The sequence below is a fragment of the Candida dubliniensis genome, chromosome R (genome assembly GCF_000026945.1).
Source record: "Candida dubliniensis CD36 chromosome R, complete sequence".
Classification (NCBI taxonomy): domain Eukaryota; kingdom Fungi; phylum Ascomycota; class Pichiomycetes; order Serinales; family Debaryomycetaceae; genus Candida; species Candida dubliniensis.
The window spans coordinates 607,616-627,001 of NC_012867.1; the positions used below are offsets into that span (position 1 = coordinate 607,616).

General features: G+C 30.1%; 9 protein-coding genes across 9 annotated transcripts, besides 1 other annotated feature; 3 read left to right on the plus strand and 6 right to left on the minus strand. All coding sequences in view use genetic code 12, as the record gives it.

Moving 5' to 3' along the window:
* Positions 1–286: 286 nt before the first annotated feature.
* Positions 287–1,906, plus strand: CD36_27740 (ribosomal RNA-processing protein, putative; the record flags this gene model as incomplete). Its single annotated transcript, XM_002421792.1, has 1 exon — positions 287–1,906. One exon carries the CDS (start codon positions 287–289, stop codon positions 1,904–1,906), a length of 1,620 nt encoding a protein of 539 aa, XP_002421837.1.
* Positions 1,907–2,103: 197 nt separating this feature from the next.
* CD36_27770 (DNA-directed RNA polymerase III subunit, putative) lies at positions 2,104–2,943 on the minus strand (the record flags this gene model as incomplete). The annotated part of the gene is made up of 1 exon (XM_002421793.1): positions 2,104–2,943. The coding sequence occupies one exon, from the start codon at positions 2,941–2,943 to the stop codon at positions 2,104–2,106; it is 840 nt and encodes a 279-aa protein (XP_002421838.1).
* Positions 2,944–3,271: 328 nt separating this feature from the next.
* Positions 3,272–3,552: a mobile genetic element.
* A 1,494-nt stretch (positions 3,553–5,046) lies between these two features.
* On the plus strand, positions 5,047–7,026 carry CD36_27780 (conserved hypothetical protein; the record flags this gene model as incomplete). Its single annotated transcript, XM_002421794.1, has 1 exon — positions 5,047–7,026. The coding sequence occupies one exon, from the start codon at positions 5,047–5,049 to the stop codon at positions 7,024–7,026; it is 1,980 nt and encodes a 659-aa protein (XP_002421839.1).
* A 564-nt stretch (positions 7,027–7,590) lies between these two features.
* CD36_27800 (conserved hypothetical protein) lies at positions 7,591–8,202 on the minus strand (the record flags this gene model as incomplete). Its single annotated transcript, XM_002421795.1, has 1 exon — positions 7,591–8,202. The coding sequence occupies one exon, from the start codon at positions 8,200–8,202 to the stop codon at positions 7,591–7,593; it is 612 nt and encodes a 203-aa protein (XP_002421840.1).
* Positions 8,203–10,564: 2,362 nt separating this feature from the next.
* Positions 10,565–11,995, minus strand: CD36_27810 (histone deacetylase, putative; the record flags this gene model as incomplete). The annotated part of the gene is made up of 1 exon (XM_002421796.1): positions 10,565–11,995. One exon carries the CDS (start codon positions 11,993–11,995, stop codon positions 10,565–10,567), a length of 1,431 nt encoding a protein of 476 aa, XP_002421841.1.
* Positions 11,996–12,553: 558 nt separating this feature from the next.
* On the minus strand, positions 12,554–13,645 carry CD36_27820 (DNA damage tolerance protein, putative; the record flags this gene model as incomplete). The annotated part of the gene is made up of 1 exon (XM_002421797.1): positions 12,554–13,645. One exon carries the CDS (start codon positions 13,643–13,645, stop codon positions 12,554–12,556), a length of 1,092 nt encoding a protein of 363 aa, XP_002421842.1.
* An 877-nt stretch (positions 13,646–14,522) lies between these two features.
* CD36_27840 (carbonic anhydrase, putative) lies at positions 14,523–15,014 on the plus strand (the record flags this gene model as incomplete). Its single annotated transcript, XM_002421798.1, has 1 exon — positions 14,523–15,014. One exon carries the CDS (start codon positions 14,523–14,525, stop codon positions 15,012–15,014), a length of 492 nt encoding a protein of 163 aa, XP_002421843.1.
* Positions 15,015–15,184: 170 nt separating this feature from the next.
* Positions 15,185–16,156, minus strand: CD36_27850 (dolichyl-phosphate beta-glucosyltransferase, putative; the record flags this gene model as incomplete). The annotated part of the gene is made up of 1 exon (XM_002421799.1): positions 15,185–16,156. The coding sequence occupies one exon, from the start codon at positions 16,154–16,156 to the stop codon at positions 15,185–15,187; it is 972 nt and encodes a 323-aa protein (XP_002421844.1).
* A 360-nt stretch (positions 16,157–16,516) lies between these two features.
* CD36_27860 (beta-mannosidase precursor, putative) lies at positions 16,517–18,964 on the minus strand (the record flags this gene model as incomplete). The annotated part of the gene is made up of 1 exon (XM_002421800.1): positions 16,517–18,964. The coding sequence occupies one exon, from the start codon at positions 18,962–18,964 to the stop codon at positions 16,517–16,519; it is 2,448 nt and encodes an 815-aa protein (XP_002421845.1).
* Positions 18,965–19,386: the final 422 nt, after the last annotated feature.

Here is a 19,386-nt window from a genome sequence, read left to right on the forward strand (position 1 = left end):
TCTTGGTTATATATACTAGTAGTAGAATTATAAAAAATGGGGGGTGGGGGTTTAAAAATATTTGGCTTGTTGTTGTTTGGAAATAATTGACATCGAAACATCGCATCGCATCATCATCATCACCAAAAAAACAATAAAGAAGAAGAAAAAAAAAAAAAATTTGTGAAAAATTCAAAATTTGAACTAATCATCACTCGATATTCCACCTATTATTAATACCATATTCATAGTTTAAAACTTTACTATCTTATAATTTAATCCCCCTTTTTTTTTTATATTCACAATCATGGCAGGAGATCCATTTTTATCTGATCCTTCTAAGAAAAGAAAACGTCTGAATAAATTGACTAGTAAAACTAAACGAACTAAATCATCAACCTCAACTCCAACTCCAACTCCAACGGCAAATCTTCAAGATGATGAAATATCAAGTGGATCTGATAGTGAAAATGAAAACGAACATGTCAATGGTGGAGAGGATCATAATGATAGTGAATTATCATCAGATGAAGAATTTGCTGATGAGACTGTTAATGATAAACGGAGAAGATTAGCTAAACAATATTTAGAAAATTTAAAACAAAATGAACAAGAATTATATGATGAATTTGATGCTAAAGATTTAGATGATGATATATTAGCCAGAAGGTTACAAAAAGATGTTGCCGAAACTAAAGGATACGTTTATAAATTTATTGGTGATAAAATAAAGGATCAATTAGATGAAGAATATCCTTTACAATTAATAACTACCAGAATTGGTTGTAAAAATTTAACTAGTATGACAATCAATTATCCATATTTATATACGGTTTCTAAAGATATTGAAATTATTAAATGGGATATAAGTGAAACTCATAAAAAACCGAAAAGAATAAAACATACTAAAGGTGGTAATAAATATTTTGAAATCAATTCTATAAATCCTCAATCAAATCATCATTGGCAACAAATTAATTGTATAGCTGCATCTCCTGATGGGAAGTATATTGTTACTGGTGGTGATGATTCTCGATTAATTATTTGGTCAAGTGAAAATTTAACTTGTTTGAAAATTTTACAAACTAGAGCATCGGTGAATTCTATTGTATTTAGAAGAAATAGTGATCAATTATTTGCTGCTTGTGCTGATTTGAGAATTAGAACTTATTCAATTAATCAATTCACTCAATTGGAAATCTTATATGGACATCAAGATAATATTAGTGATATATCTGCTTTAGCTAAAGAAACTTGTGTTTCCGTTGGTAGTAGAGATAAAACTGCCATGTTTTGGAAAATTGCTGAAGAATCACGATTAACTTTCCGTGGTGGTGATTCTCTAGAAAAGACCAAGTCCAAGAAGAAAATGAGACAACAAGACGAAAATAATGAAACACCATTCTATAATGAAGGATCAATTGATGTTGTGAGTATGATTGATGAATCACATTTTGTTACTGGATCAGATAATGGTAATGTTGCCTTATGGTCATTAGCTAAAAAGAAACCATTAACTACACAAAGATTAGCTCATGGATTACAACCACAATTTACTCCAATTCAAGCAAGTTCAGAAGCTAATGAAGAATTAGCTTTACAACAAATCCCCAAACCACAACCTTATTGGATCACTGCTATTCATGGTGTTCCTTATAGTGATATTTTTATTACTGGTTCATTTAATGGTACTATTAAAATATGGAAATTAGAAGAACCATCATTAAGATCATTTAAATTACTTGGTGAAATTAAACAAAATAATTTCAATGGATGTATTGTTAAAATTGATTCAGTGGAAATTCCTGGTACTATTAAAAAATTGAAAATTTTTGTATTATTAAGTAAAGAACATAAATTTGGTAGATGGTTAGGTAAATTGCCAGGAGCTAGAAATGCTTTAGTTAATTTTACAGTTAATTTATAGACACATAAATGCATATACATATATCGTAAATATAAAGACGTAACATATGTTTACATGTACCTTCATCATAGAGATTGATGAATTTTTTAACCACTTTTATACAACGAAAGAAGCATTTAATTCCAGACTTGTTCTATTATTATTATTATTATTATTATTGTTTTCGTTTCTTTTCCAGTATTTACTATACACACTAATTAAAATGCTGCTTCATCATCACCTCCATCATCGCCACCATCATCATCATCACCATCATCGAAATATTTCTCAGCATTATAATCATCATCATCTTCATCTTCAAATTCATCATCTATATCATCTTCATCAATTTCTTGTTCATCACCACTATTATTATTACGTCCTTTGCCATCATCGTCTTCATTCATATTTACTGTATTATCAATCATACTTAACATTTTTTCTTTCATAGAATCTAATTTTGATTGTTCATCTAAATTTTCCAATTTTTCATTAGATAATATTTGTTTTAATCCTCCATTTGATTTAAACTTCGATAATAATAAAAATTTCTTCTTATCACGTTTATTAGTTATTCCCATAATTGAATATAATTCACTAGGGAAATATTCTGGTTGATAAGGATGTTCATCAATTGTTCGACCGATTTTTTGGATTTTTTTATATCGATCAGAATATCTTTCTATTCCATCACCACCACTACTCAGAGTAATGGTTTTTGTTTTAGATTTCTTTCTCTTATCTCTTCCTCCGCCTCCTTCATTATCATCGTCTTCTTCTTCTTCATCACTATCATTATTTTGACGTTTTTTGGTGATTTCTATACTATCTAGATTCCCCGTGAAAAATGGTCCTTCCGACATTAGTTTAGTAAAATTCATTGATTGTTTAGCAATAATGGATTCAATTTCAGTTATATCTCCATTTATAGGTAATAATAATTGAGGTTTTTCTGTTTCTTGAGTGGATGATATAATATCAGCATAATCTAATCCAAATGGAAGAATAGTTCTTTGAGTTGATCTACCACCTCCACTACCACCGCCTCTAAATGACATGATTTTTAAGGTGAAAAGTTATTTATTAAATAAAAAAGGGATATGGAGAGGAAGGAAAGAAATGATATTGTTATCAAGTTTTATTAAATTTCAATATAGATTGATATACTTTTATTTGCGATGGGATGGGATTTTTAGAAAGAGAAAAAAAAAAAATTGTACTGTCAATGTGCAAAGAAGTGCAATAATGTTGTTTAGCTGACCAACTAACGAATCCATCATAACTCCATTTACAATTCTTACAAAGTATGCTCTCGTTAATTATATAACCTCTTGTTCTGGTAATTAATATAAGTTCAATAAAAGATTGTTTAGTCAATTTAGAACTTGCTCGAAAACAGGATGTCTAACATGGTAAGAAATAAATTTCAACTATAATTTATATTATGGTGGGTTAAGAATACTGTAAAAGGAAATATTCTAGTAATAATGTTGTCGTCAAAAGAGAATACTTAGAAACCACATTGGGATGCCACTGTAAGAAGTTATTATTATCCTCCATGTAGCATAGACCACCTAACTAGTTTGGTTCTAGTTATTCTTTCTAAGAAGTTTAAATAGGTATCATTGCCTTTTGTTACGTAGGCTGTCACTCTCAGCTGTATAATAATATGTTAAGAATTGTTCTATAATGGATAGTTGAAGTTAATGAGAGAAGTCATTTGGAGTTATCGAATCTCAAAGATTTGCTTTCAAAATTAATCCAATTTTCAATAAAATAATATACATAGCAAACTCAAATTCGGAATTATTGATTCAATTAATCATCAGTACTACTATTTCTCTTATATATTCTTAGCAATCTGCTAATTAAATTCTACAAATTGACATTTGAGTCTTCACCGTTCACATATTATAATGACAAAAAAGTATGTTTTGTTTTAGACGTGTACCAGTATTGAAAAAATTCCTTGAAGATTTTTAAAAAATGTTCATGGATGGTTTAGAAGTCCTTAAAACTCTGTTAATGATATTTTTTGGGGAAGCATCGAACGTTGAGATTTTGTAAGGAAACTGTGATCCATTCGGATTGAACCGAAAGTTATAACATTTTTGAGACCTGATAGCAATAAACTTCTAAACTGGATAATGTATTGTGAATGTTCTTGGTAGTAACTTTAAATCAACAGTTGTGATTAAAGGCCATGCCATCATCGTCATAGGTTCTAATAAGAGACATTCTACACTCTCTTTATAAATAATTGTAATTAACTCTTATATTAAAACCTGCATCACCCAGTGTCAACTTCTAAGGAATCGACATGCTATCTCTGGACGTTAATAGTTGCTGAATGTGTTTCAAACTAATAGCATGGAAGTGAGTTCATATCAATTTAGATTTGATAACTTAAGTAAATTAGAAAACCAAACACTAATTGAAAAAGTCACAACCCATTCTTCAATTCCGAGATCCACACATTTTCCCACATTAACAGAATCAAAATTTGGCTTTAAGGCTATATTTTCCAGAAAAACAATGTATTTTTTTGGAAAAGAAAATGTTGATTTTACTTTAAGAAGTGATACGAATGTTAAAAATCAATAAATTGTTGAATTAATGTGTCAAAATATCATTTGTTCAGATTTCAGATTCAGTTTAAAAATCTACAAAAGTGCGCTACCGTGTTAACTGATTGATTTTCTTTCCCCAAATGGAATATTTCATAACATTAACACGTGATCTGTAGAGTTTATTTTTTTTTTTTTTTTCCTGTCGTTAATGAGTGATTGAAGAAGATGGCGTAGGAAGGGATGGAATGAATGATCTATCACTCCAGCCCGCAGTAGCAGTGTGGCCCTAAGAATAACCAGACACAGCCAATTTTATAAAAATAGAATTGGCGAGGCAATGGAAAACTTCCATTTAATTGATGATCACAATTTACTTAACCACAAACAAACCACATCTATATTCTTAATTTTTAGATGATTTCTATGAAATCCTTTACATAATAATAGGACTTATTCATCAATCTTTCGTTCCATTTCATTTAATTTAATTTTAGTATTCGATTCTTTTTTGTTTTTTTTTTTTTTTTTTTTTTTTTTTCAAATCCTCCAATCCTCATACATTCAAAAGAAATAGCATTAACACCTAACACCATGTATCCTAGTTTAAATGGTTCTACTATTGGGAGTATAAGACAAGAAGATGATGCTGATTATACTGCCACAGCTGATGGAACTTTAGTTGTTATGGTAATACGAGCCAAACATTTACCTAATCGACGTAAATTGGATAAACAATCACCTTATGTTGTTGCTCGAATTGGAACTGTTGCTAAAAAGACTCTGGCAGCATTCCGAGCGGGACAAACTCCTGAATGGACTCATGAAATGAGATTTGAATTATCTCGAGAAAAGAAACCAATTTTAAAAATTGATGTATTGGATGAAACGAAAAATGATCCTACTCCAATTGGTAATGTTGAAATTGATGCATCAGTAATATTTACTAATCCGGAAAATAATGAAAATGGGAAATATATTTATGATAAATGGTATGATTTAACATTAAATGGTAGAAGAGCCGGGATGATTTATTTAGAAATGACATTTTATCCCACAGCACCCGTTTTACCTCCGAAAATTCCCATTCCTCATGAGGAAGTGGTTGTAATTAATGAACAAGATGATTATGATACAGCTTCAGCAATGGGACAAAGTATGAGATCAACTATTTCATCCAAACATAAGGATTTACCTACTCCTCCATTTAATCAACAACAACAACTACAACAATCACACATGAGTGGAACTCATAGTCACAGTGTTGCTGATGATGTTTTCGTTAATCTGGAAAATTCAAATAGTAGTAAGACATCATCGATATTTCTGAAAAAATTTTCCAAATATAGTGGCAGTGGAGGTGGTGTTAATTCTACAAATAGTACCAATATCGATCGTGAAGTATTTGTTTCATCAGAACTGGATAAAAATCATGATAATTCTAAGAAAGGAGCTAAAAAATATACTCTGAAATTAGCCAAATTTACTGATAAATTTCAATCTAAACAACCTATTTCTACACTTTGGAAAAATAGTGAAGCAATGTCAGATAATATTAATGCTGAACAATCTACTACCACCTCCATTGGCACAACTGGTACAGCCCCAAAAGTCTTTAGTTCATTTAATACTAGAAGAAGTGTATCGCCTTTAAGTGATTATGGATCAAATGATTTAGATCAGTTACAACGAGATCTTTCTCATACTCAGCTAAGCGATGATTATAATAATAATAATAATAATAAAGAGCATACTAATTTTGATAAGAATATTTACGAACCATTACCTGAAATTGAATTTAATTCACCACCAGTTCCTCCTCCACATTTGATTATTTCCAATACTGAAGATACTTATTATAAATCAAATAATGATAATGATAATATAAATACGTCATCAAGATTATCATCAACATCACCAAGAAGAAAACCACCACCACCATTATCATCATCTCCCAAAACCAATAATGCAAAGAGTTCACCATCTACTACTAATGGATTTAATCCAAAATTTGATTTATCAAAATCCACCGCAATTCCATTTTCTGCCGATACTATAGGAATCGACGACGATGATGACGATAATCATACATTAAACAAGAATAACAAGGACATTTTACCAACACAAGTATATTTATTAGATCAACCAGTGAAATCATTAAGTATCCCATCAAATACTCATGATGGATTACCACCAGTCAATATTAATTCTGATGAAATTGATCCTAAATATTATGCTCCAACTCCATCGGAACATTTTAATCGATCACAAAGATTTAATAATAATAGTATTACTAAAGATGATTTAAAAATCGATTTTAGAACTAATCAAACTGGTTATTTAGGTAATGGGAATTTTTCTCCTAGTATTTTCCAAAGAGCCGTAAAACATAATTGGGATGATCTGTCAACTATGGAAGATATTGATTATAATGAATTTAGTAGAAGTGGTGTGTGTGATAGTTCTTTGAAGCCAGAAGTTCCACCAAAAATCCCAAAAGGGTTAACTGAATCTGAATATTATATACTTGAAAAAGAGAAATATTTACGTGATTTACGTGGTAATAGAATTTGAAAAAGTACTTTGGCATGTATGTAGTTAATTAGTTTTAATATAATCAACTTGACAAGTAAATTGGATGTGGTAATACAAGAAATGTACATGAATAATATAAATTTTATACTAAAAAAAAAAAACAAACAGAGATAATAATACTAAAGAATAAAGTATACGAATGAAAATACAACGAGGGAGAAGAAGATGAAGAAAGGGAGACAGAAAGATAAAGAGAGATACAGAGATACAGAGAGGAAATATAACATATTGAACAAGGTGGAAGCAAGCAACATAAAGGAAAGAAAAGGGAGGATTTGTTAGTTGGAATGTTAAAGAATAACACAAATCAATTTTGGGTATTTTCAACAATTATTCCAAATCAACATCAATCCCACCCTCTTCATAAAATAAACATAGATGAGATAGGAGATAATGAACTCACACATACAGTAGCAATAACTGACAACTTATTTGAAATGGGCAACGGCAAAAATTATGAAAAAAAAAAAAAAAAAAGCAGAAAAGTTTTTTTGCAACTGGTAGCAAATAAAAAAAAGAAAAAGTATGAAAACTTTTTTCTCCTTATAACAAGACTGCAGCAATGGCAATTAATCCAGCAGTAAATATTGAATTAGTTAAGATTGGGACAGGACCTGCAATTGCAGCAGCTCCAGCTTTAGATGAAACTGATCCAGTTTTTGTAGTGACGGCAGCACTAGCATTATCATTGGTAGTACTAGTAATGACACTAGTAATTGATTCATGTTTCTTTGAAGACGATGAAGATGAAGCAGATGATGAAGTTTTTGGTGCAATTGTTGATGAAGTCAAAGTTGAATTAATGGTTGAATTGTAATTATTTACCAAATCAGCTTTGATTTCAGTAGCTTTAGCAAGTACTGAAAGGTCTGAGGCAACAGAAGCAGCACTAGCTTCTGAAGCAACTGATGCAACTGAAGCTGCTGATGCTGCTGCTAAAATGGCTGCTTCTGAAGCAACTGAAGCAACTGAGGCAACAGAAGCTTCTGATTCTAATTGAACTGAAAGTAAACTACTTGATTCTTCTGGGGTATACAAAGTTTTGGTAATAGTGATGGTATTAACAATAGTGGTATCTGATGATGCTACATCGTCAGCCAAAATAGTTGGAATGGCTAATAAAATAGATGAACAAATTAAATTGGTATACTTCATTTCTTAGAATTTCTGTTGTTGGACTTGAGTGGGGGACGAGAGCAGGGTACGCAAAAGTTTTTATAATATAAATATGGGAACAAAAATTTTTATTAAACGAATGAACTAAGGGTTGGAACTTGATAAATTATGGTGGGTAGTGGTGGTAGTAGTAATGAATACTTTTTTGAATTGGAAAAAGAGAGACTGAAGTTAGTGTGATAAAATGAATAAATTTGTTTATAAAAGGTAAATAAACAAAAAAACAAAAAAAAAGTGAAGAAAGATAATTATGATTATATATAACAGATTTTTAATATGTCAAAATCTATTCACACGATGAACAATTAAAGAAAGAAAATTTTGTTTACTATCACGAAAATAACCATCATCATCATCATCATTATTATTATTCTTTCATTGGAAGAGAAAATTTTTCTCTGTATTTTCTTATTATTATACTTTTTTTTTTTTATTATTTATACCTTATTCTTATTCTGTTACATTGTTTTCGAATTTCATTCATTCTTTTCCTTTCCTTTCTTTGCTTTCCCTCCGAAAAATGAGTTGGTTTTTATTGTTTTGTGTATTTCTCTTTAGTTAATTAATTAGTTAGTTAGTTAGCGAATGGATAGTTATACATAATATATTGTATGACACACCTACCTACCCACCCACGACTCAGCAGATTGTAGTTGGAGTAGTAGCACCGTTTGAATCTAATTTTGTACCATCTTTTTTTTTTCCTATAGACAACTCTATAATACAATAGGAGTAATGTGATTAATATTTGCAATTTAGTATTGGTGAATTTCATTTGTACCTAGTTGGAAACTTTTCTTCAAAAATAAAATCCCAATAACATCAATAATAGGAATAGTCTTGTTGTTGTGTGTAGAAACTTAATTATCAATATACTTGAAACATAATCTTAATTTGTATTAGTTAGAAGTGAAAAGTATAACTCTATTCTATGTCGATATATTAGTTAGGTTTGTATGGGTAGTGTACGAAAGTAAACTTAAACTTATTATTACACAAACCATAAGAACACGCACGCGCACGCCCACACGCATCTTTTAGTCTCTTTTTTCATTTTGTGTGCAGGTGCTACTGCGTATTTTTTTTGATAGGTGGCATAATGCAACAATATGACTATTCCTAATTAGGAAACAACCTTACTGTTTTTAAATTAGAGTTTTGTTGTTGCCTCCTGCATATAATTAAATACGAACAAAAAAAGAAATTTTTTTTTTTGTTTTCGTCTTTGGTAGCTCTTTTTTTTTGGTTTGCCATGAATGATTTCTTCTTCACTTTTCCTTTAACTATGTTGATAAATTCAACTTATTAGAAGTTGTTACTATTGGTTTAACAAAAATACCGTCATATAAATATCTTTTTAGGATTTTATTTGGAAATACTCTTCCTTGTTGAGTTAAAATTGATTCTTATAATAATTTCCTTCTTATACAAAATAAGTATGGATAGATTTATAAATTAACATGAAAAATGATTGGGTGCAGTTTTGGGTTAGTTAACATAGAGTGCAGAATTTTGTGTTACTACTACAACTACACAAATACAATCACAATCATTAAAAATAATATAATATATATATATATATAATATAAAAATCGTACGTCTAAATTGACAAAGCAAAGCAAAATAGACATTAGTTATGATAATTTTTTGAATTTCATAGAACTATAATGTAATTGACTAACTTTTAGTTTCTACTCAATTTGTTATTTGTATTTCTTTATAACTTGTTAAATAATATAGTAACATCATCTTTAATTGAATTTGACGGGAAGGGCAGGAGGTGGAATTTTCAGTTGTAAATTTACAAGCAGTAAAAAGGGGTAAAATGCAACTTTAAACTTTTGATAGGAGTAATGATAATAAAGTTCTTGATATGTCAAATCATGTGGAATCAATATTTAAATAAACTTAAAGAGCATTATTATTATTACTCGAGATTTTGTTTTCAAATTCGTGTAATAAAAAGAAAGAAAATGCCACACTTGTGATAATTTGAATGGATATATTAAAAGGAATTAAAAGCAATTTTTTATATCTCCGTCTGTGATTTTCAATATCGTCAACTTATAGTCTTTTACTTTTGTAACTTAGACAAGTAAATCTTTTGAATATTGATATCGAATTCGGTTCCTTTTTTGCAACTTTTCAGATTCAACAATTCTTTTTTTTTTTTTTTTTCAACCTTTATGTAGTAAATTAACTTGATATATTCCTTTATCAATTGAACTATTACTACTTAATATATGAAAACATAACATCAATAAAAAGAGCAAATAATTAACCAATTATACATACATACATGAACTACTTTTATACAATTCTCTATCTACATATTTGCCATTCACACATTATTATTCAATTTATCTAATTCAGCTTGTTCTTCCTCCGTTATAGTCACATTGCCATTGCCATTCCCATTAATATTCACATTACCATTTTCTTGGATATTTTTTTCACCTTTATCTTTTTCATCATCATCATAAAATTCGCCATCAGTTTGAATTAACTTATCTTTAGCAAACTGTGATCCACCTTTTGTATCTATTGCATCGGGCATATCTTCATCAACATCACCCAAATCTTCCATATCTAATGGAACTTCATTCATTTGCACTGATGGTGCATGTTTAGTATTATCGAGATTAGATATCACTTGAGTCAATATTTTATCCAAATAATCTTTTGAATTGGCATTATTCATATTAGCTGATCGAACATCCAATTCATAAGTTGGAGCATAATATTCATAATATCCATTATAGGGTAATTCTTTAGGTAAGATTTCTCCATTACAAATCCCGGTTTCAAATGCCCATGTTCTAGCAACATTTCTAATGGTATAACCACCACCACCTAATACCATCATGGGGACTCCTAATGACCTAACAAAATTAACACAATTGGCATGACCTCGCATTGATAAATTGAAGGGACCTAATCGATCACCACTTAAAGAATCCCCACCACATTGTAAAACAATGGCTGATGGTTGATACCATTCCATAATTTTTGTTATTATGGGTTCAAATATTGATTTATAAGATGCATCATCTATACCATCTCGAAGTGGGATATTAATGGCATGATATTTCCCCTTGCCAATACCAATATCAGTTAAATTCCCTGTACCAGGGAAAAATTCTCCAAATTTATGGAAAGAACAAGTCATTACTCGATCATTAGTATAAAATGCTTCTTCAACACCATCACCATGATGAACATCAGTATCAATATATAATACTCTGGGATGATATCGTAACAATTCTATAATCCCCAAAACAATATCATTAGTATAACAAAATCCACTAGCTTCAGATTTTTTTGCATGATGTAATCCACCAGCATAATTAATGGCAATATCAGCTTGTCCTCGATTTAATCTTGCCGCTCCTTCCATTGATCCACCACAAGAAATTTTACAAAATTCTCCTAATCCATCGAAAACTGGACAATCATCTCCAACATTAAATATCACTTGTTCTCGTTCAAATAAATGTAGATTATCGGGAGTAACTCGATCAATAAAATCTATATATTCATCAGTATGAAATTGAGTCAATTCTAAATTTGTTGCTGGTTGAGCTCGATAAATTTCCATTTTTTTATATAATTCATAATTCATAATTAATGAATGAGCCATTCTAATTCTATGAGGTTTCATACAATGACCAGTTCCATAAAAATAATTACCAACATCTTGATCATAAAAATAAGCTACTCTTCGTTTTCTCGAATCAACTTTTAATTCATCAAATGGTAATTCTTGATACATGTTTCTCTCCTTTTGATTGTTTAAAGTTACTAATTCTCTTTTTTGAAAGTTGATAATAAGCTTGTTCCTAATCGGTTTAGTATCCTTTTATTGTTGTATATGATTATCTAACAAGAATGTTTGAAATAGAGTGGAAAAGAAAATAGTTTCTGAAAAGGATTCGATTATTTTTTTTTTTTTTCCTTCCCATTTTTTTAAGAGGATTCTATTTTCTCTCTCGGGTTATACTGGAATTATGTCAAATTCATTTATAATAACAATTACACAATCAATAAAATTCACACAACAAGACCATCAAGATCAGAAATTAATAATGGTATAAATATTTATATGGAACTGATAAATATCACAGGTAGACACATTTACTTGAAGAAACCATGTACGAAGAATTTGAGTAAACATGTCAAGAAACTACTCTATTGAAAATCAATTTATTCTAGCTTATCAACTCATTAAGAGATTATAGCAAACAATACTACTGTCTACCCATTCACCGGTAAATCCCTTGAAATATATTCACTATACAACATTTATACAATATCCCTTTTTTTTTTTCATTTAAAGCAGATAAATTGGCATTTCCAGTGTTATTGAATCTAATACCAATACATTATTGATAGGACTTTCTTTCCCACTTAAAAATTGTATTACATCTTGTGCTACTGTTCCTCCCAATATAGCTGAAATTGGAGCAAATTCAGTGAATGCACATTTACTAAACATTTCATAATATTGTTGAGTAATAATTTCATGAGGGATTTCAAATTTATGACAAATTTCAATAGATTTTGCTTTTAAAATTTCAATATCAATCGATGGTAAAACTTCCTTGTTGTCAATTGTAGGGAGATCGATTTCAAATAATGCAAATATTAATGGTAAAATAGGTGATATTTTCTTGGTTAATTGTTTTTTAGTAAATTGAGTTGGTAATTTTTTTGATACAAATATTGAATCTATAGGTACAAATTGATCTTTTATAGTTATTAATTCATTTTTCCCAGAACCATTATCATTATTGTTGTCATGGTCATTATTATTGGTGCTAGTAACATTAATAATAGTTTTATTGGGTGATAATTGAACTCCTGATTGTCGAGCAACATTACCTTTGGGTTTAGTAAGAATTGATTCATGTTCAATCAAATCAGTAATAATATAACCAAATAATCCATGCATCCCCGTTAAATACATTGGAATATTTAAATTTCTAGTCAATTTATTCAATTGGAAAATTTCTGATTTATTATTAATTTCAGTAGCAATAATTAAATCAAATTTTTTTAAGTAATTTGACTCTAATTGATCAATTGTCATATCAGTATTGATTGATAAATTGACTCGATTATTCAACTCTCGTATTTTTTCAATAACTAATGGTAATTTTAATTGTCCAATACATGCTGAATCCTCTTCATTGGGTAAAAAAAATTGAGCAGCAAAATCTTGAGGTTTAATCGTTGAATTATCTAGTATTTCAATAGTGTTGATCCCTCCTAATACTAAATTCTTAACAATTTCACTTCCAATAGCACCTAAATTAATAAGTAATATTTTTGTTGAACGTAATTTCAATTGGGTTGATGTACCCCATAATCTAATTTGTCTATCATAAAGAGCAATTTCATCAGGTGATAACTCGTCTGACATTTTATTTAGGGGATGATTATAAAGAATGAAGAGTTTACCGTCCTTTTCTCATTTCTGATGGTTCTGTATGAGTTTATTATTCTTGTTGAAACTATCGGAACATGGCAATATGCAGTATCTGTATGTTGGTACACGACCCTGTTGGTGAATATTGCAAAAGGAGATTGGATTATACTGTTCAGTGGTATATTGAAAAGAAGTATATATCTACATATATAACTATTGCGAGATCTACAATTTTATTGGTTTATTGATGTATTATATTTTGTTACTATAATGGAAAAAATGTGAACTATAGGGGCTGAATATGATAAATTACATCAATTACTAATCTTTCATCAGAACCCTCATATTGACACCAAATAATTGTTCATTCAATGCAAATCCAGGAGGATATTTGTTGATATATTGCGTTAGAGTCAATTTACTGTTGTTATTTAAATTTTATTCTGCCTATCTGTTAAAGTTGATATGTTGTAAAATGGCATTCTTAGCTAGTTTATATTTCCCCTTGAAACCAATATGGTCCTACAGAATTAGAACAATAACTCAAAACTAAATTTTGGGACATGGGGACCAATCTCCTAATTCTTTCAAAGAATTCTGCATTGTATGTAATAATGAATTATACGATACCAAGAGAAAATAGGAAAGGGGAAATCCCTCGATGTGTGGAAGAAAGCCACAGTTTGCAAGACCACTCTAAATCACGATTATATACAATAAGTTTTCCCCAATTATCAGACTCCACATTTCTTAAAATTCTCCCAATAGAGGGGGGAAATGACTATAAATCAGCAACAATTTCTTACTCGAAAGTTCAAAAATCTAATCATTATTCTTCTTCAATATTTAGTCTAACATTATCTTATTTCCCATGTCAGTTGCTCAAGAATTTGAAAAAGCCAACACAAATTACTCCTCCAATTTCACTAAAGGTGATTTACCACTTCCACCAGCTAGAAAAGTAGCTGTGGTAATATGTATGGATGCAAGAATTGATCCTGCTGCATCACTTGGATTAACTGAGGGTGATGCTCATGTAATTCGTAATGCTGGAGGTAGAGCTAGTGATGCATTAAGAAGTGTTATTATATCTCAAAGATTATTAGGAACAAGAGAAATTGTTGTTGTTCATCATACTGATTGTGGTATGTTGACATTTTCTGATAATGATTTACGAGGAATAGTTGCTAAAGAAACAGGTCATAATGTTGATCATTTTGCTTTTTTACCCTTTGGTGATTTAGAAAAAAGTGTTAAAGATGATGTGGAATTTTTCAAGAAAAATCCTTTGGTATTGGATGTCCCTGTAACTGGATATATTTATGATGTTAAATCCGGTGCTATTAATAAAGTTGAATCGTAAATGCTCCTAACATGTATTTGTCTGGTTGCAATTTTTTTTTTTTTTTATGGGTTTGAAAGGGGCTAATAATAATAGTTTTGGAGATATTAATTCGTTTAATTGTATTGTGTGAGTATAAATATACATAAATATTTATTTAATGTTGTCTTTTCTTTCTTCTATAACTTCTATTATTGTTCCTTCTTGTTGCTTCGACCACATTCATCCAATTTATATACTCCTAAAAGATATGCCAATCGAGTAACCACCAAATCAATTGCCATGGCGATTGAATCTCTAGCCAAATCAACTTTTGATCCATCAATTTCTTGCCAATTAACTGGTAATTCTTTCATATTAAATTTTTGAATTTCACCTAATAATAACACTTCAACATCGAAAATCCATCTTTCAGTATGCATATGAGGGAATATATTTTTAACTGCCTCAAAATTAAACATTTTAAATCCACATTGAGTGTCTCTAATGTCTCTAATACCAAATACAAATACTAATGCATGAAGACCATACATTAAGAAATTCCTAATAAATGATCGTTTAACAACAGCATCAGTATTAACCATATGTGCTCTTGAACCAATGGCAATTGATGCACGACCATTAGTATTGGCAAGATAATCAATTAATTTGGCAGCATCAGGGAACAGAGTAGCACCATCAGCATCAGCAAATAATACATATTTCCCACGAGAATGTAATGATCCATGAGTGACAGCTCCACCTTTACCTCTATTTTGTTTCAATTGAACTACTCTCATTATATGAGGCAATAACTTAAATTCATTAGCCTTTTCTAAAGCATATTTATCAGTTCCATCAGATGATCCATCATCAACAACAATAATTTCATATTTTGATCTATGATTTGTTTCAAGATAGTCAATAGCTTCATCTAACATTTTCCCTAATCTTTCAGTTTCATTGTAACAGGGGATCACTAAACTTATATCAATTCCATCATCTTGGAAACTACTATTGGTATTTATTCTCGGTGGTAATGGGTGTGTTTTATCAGTGGAATCATTGGTTTTATAAGTCAATTCTGATGGGAACGGTTTTCGAGGTTTATGACTGAAAAATATAACAGTGGCATAAATTGATAAACTTATGAATATAAAAAATGCTAGAATATAGTATATCATTTTCGGGTTATTCCTTAATTAAATGAATTATTGTTATATATATGTAAAGAATATGTTTCTATATTAATGTTGATTAATTATTTCAATATATGTTGACGAAGTGAAAAAAAAAAAAAAAAAAAATATTAAAAGGCGCGACTACTATTATTATTATAAGCTTGTCAATATTACAGATAATTTAATTAGGAACAATACAGATCACGTGGTTAGGTACAAAACCACCACCACCACCACCCAATAAACCAATTAAACAGTTCTATAACTTTATTCTTCAATTAATCAACAGAGGATAGGTTAAGAGTCTTGGCAATATTAGACCTGAAATAGGAAGGTTGATCCAGAGAATTGTGTGTTTCTAAACTAAATACTCACTAAATGTCTATATCGTATTTTACTAACATCGAGGTTGTCAAAGCCATTAACATGTATTATTTGAGGATCGTTAGGGAATAAATCAATTCCATTATCATCAAATAGATAATTATCAATAGAATCAAAATAAAATTCAAGTCCTTTAACAGGTTTGGTTGTTGATACTTGGAAATTTCCTTCTCCTAGATATTCTAATGTAATATTTGTCGCCATTTGATTCCATGACAATTTCTTCAATGGTTGTGGCCAATCACTTGATTGAGCTATGGTTCTGCCATTTTGTATTAATTTTAAATAAATAATACTATTATCGTTTAAGTTATCAAAACATAACTTCTCCGCAACCATATTCACCTTGTTTTTGAGGAAAACACAACTGTTTATTGATTTGGAAAAATACAATTCACCATGTTCATTATAAAACTCAATTTCAACATCAATTTTAGAAAATTCGCCAACTCCCCATATATCTAAACACTGCTTAACTTCAAATACATTTTGCTGTTTGTAGGTTTGCTGTTTAATTTGAAATCTCCTACAAGCTATCCCAATTTGCAGAATCTCTCTCTTTACACCATAATATGCCAATTTAGGAACTTTTAAAAAATCAATGGAAGACCATGATATACTTGGCCAACAATCATTTAACTGCCACATAATTATCCCACCAGTTTTGTAGTCTTTCCAATTCTGTCTCCAATAGCGATAAGCTAACGACATTGCCTCGGATTGAAGTAATTGTGTCAAATAAATGTAATGTGAAATTTCAAGTGATTTTGGTTTAGGGAAATTATTCCATAAATAGTTATTTAATTGTTCTTTACCAGCAGCTTTAGTATGGAAATTTAGTAAAGTTGAATTAATTGATAATTGTGATTCATTGATATATTTCGCCAATGTATTCAAAGACGGGTACGATAGCATTCCAAATTCTGATACAAATCTACCTGATAATTGAGGCCAGTTCTGATATGGTTCATGAGTACCATGCCAAACATTCCATTGATGTAAATCTCCTATTGTTGGATTAGAAGATTTGTGTGAATGGTCTGAATACGGAGACCCGTAATGATATGGAGTTAAATTACACAATTTGTTGATTTTAGCAGGTATTATATGTTCATAGATATGTTTTGCTGGGAATTGAGTAAAATTATTGGTATCAAGGTTTATCAGTTCGGCAATCTGATAATCTTCATTGTTACCAGCATAGATTACTATTGAACAATGTTGTCTCAATCTAATTAATTGATCTTCAACTTCTTGTGTAACTGATTCTATTATAGTTTGAGGATAAATCCCGCAGGCAAACATAAAATCTTGCCAAATCAAAATACCAACTTCGTCACATAATGAATATAAAATATCTTTTTCATATTGACCACCACCCCAAATTCGAATCAAATTATATCCACCATTAACTATCAAATTGATCCATTGTTGATACTCCAAGTCGGTTAATTGGGACTGGAAGGAATGAGCAGGGATCCAATTTGTTCCAAAAATTTGTGTTGGTATATTGTTGATTTTGAAATAAAATGATTTACCATATTTGTCATTCAATTGAACTAATTCTATTTTTCTAAACCCAACTTTAAGTGTAGTCTTGCACATCCCATTGACAAATAAAGAAAATGTGTAAAGGGGTTGTTCTCCTTGGTTTCTGGGATACCATAATTTGACATTGCTAATATTATAATTGGTGATAGAACTTGTTGGTACAATACTATCAATAACAACATCTGCATCATCTTTTATCTTAATTTCTAAACTTTCTGGATAGTCGTCAAACAAAAAATCAATTTCAATTGATAATTCAGCAATGTTCATTTCTTGATTTAAATTGTATCGTATAAAAAAATCATTAACATGATCTTTTTCAGTAATCAATTTAATAGATTCAAACCCACAAGTGTTTAAAGTAGGACCCCAATCCCATCCATATTGAAATTGTGGTTTCCTAACATAAACTCGTGAACTATCACCATTCCAAACTTGTAATTTCCCATATTCTTGTTCTAACTCTTGACCAACTTTTAAACTACTATTAAATGTAATTATCAATTCATTATGACTGTTTACTGTTATGGGGATAATATGTTTTTGGAAATAATTCTCAGTGGTTAAAATGGTTTTGTTGTTTAGTTGTATATCAGCAAATGTATCAATACCTTCAAATATCAAACTAGCATTACCAATCGAGGTTCCTGGAACATCAAATATACATCGATATTGCCAATCCAATTCACCAATCCATTGCACATGAATTTCATTATCATCAATAAATGGATCAGGGATGATATTTGCATATAAAAGATCAACATGTATTTGGTGTGATGAGAAATTCTTGGTGTCGTACCATTGGTTGGAAATTAATGGTGATTTTATGTGGTTTGATATTTGACGAAATTGCCAGTTAGTTAAATCCACTGCCATAATGAGTTGGAGTACTGTACTGATACGCAAAGATGTATACTGTGTGTGTTTTCAGTTTGGGGTTTGTAGATTAGTTGCTGTTAAAGTTGTTTAGTGTAAATCGCACAAAAACTGGGCAGTTGTTCCTGATCCCAACTTTTTTGGTTGATAATACATTAGTCTAAAGCTATTCCAGCCTGACACTTACTATATACTTAATTCTTAAGATGTAAGTCTAGGTTTTGTTATAAGTTGATAAACCAATAGACATCCCCGGTTTTGTCCATTAAGAGTTATATTTGCTGTTTAAATTTCGGAGTTCGTTTTTGTTTACGCGTCAAACGAAATATAAAACTTGCCCCCACACCCCCTAAATTCTAAAACCCCTTCCCCTGCAAATAAGCAAATACATAATTTATTCTTTCTTCAATACTTTTACACAT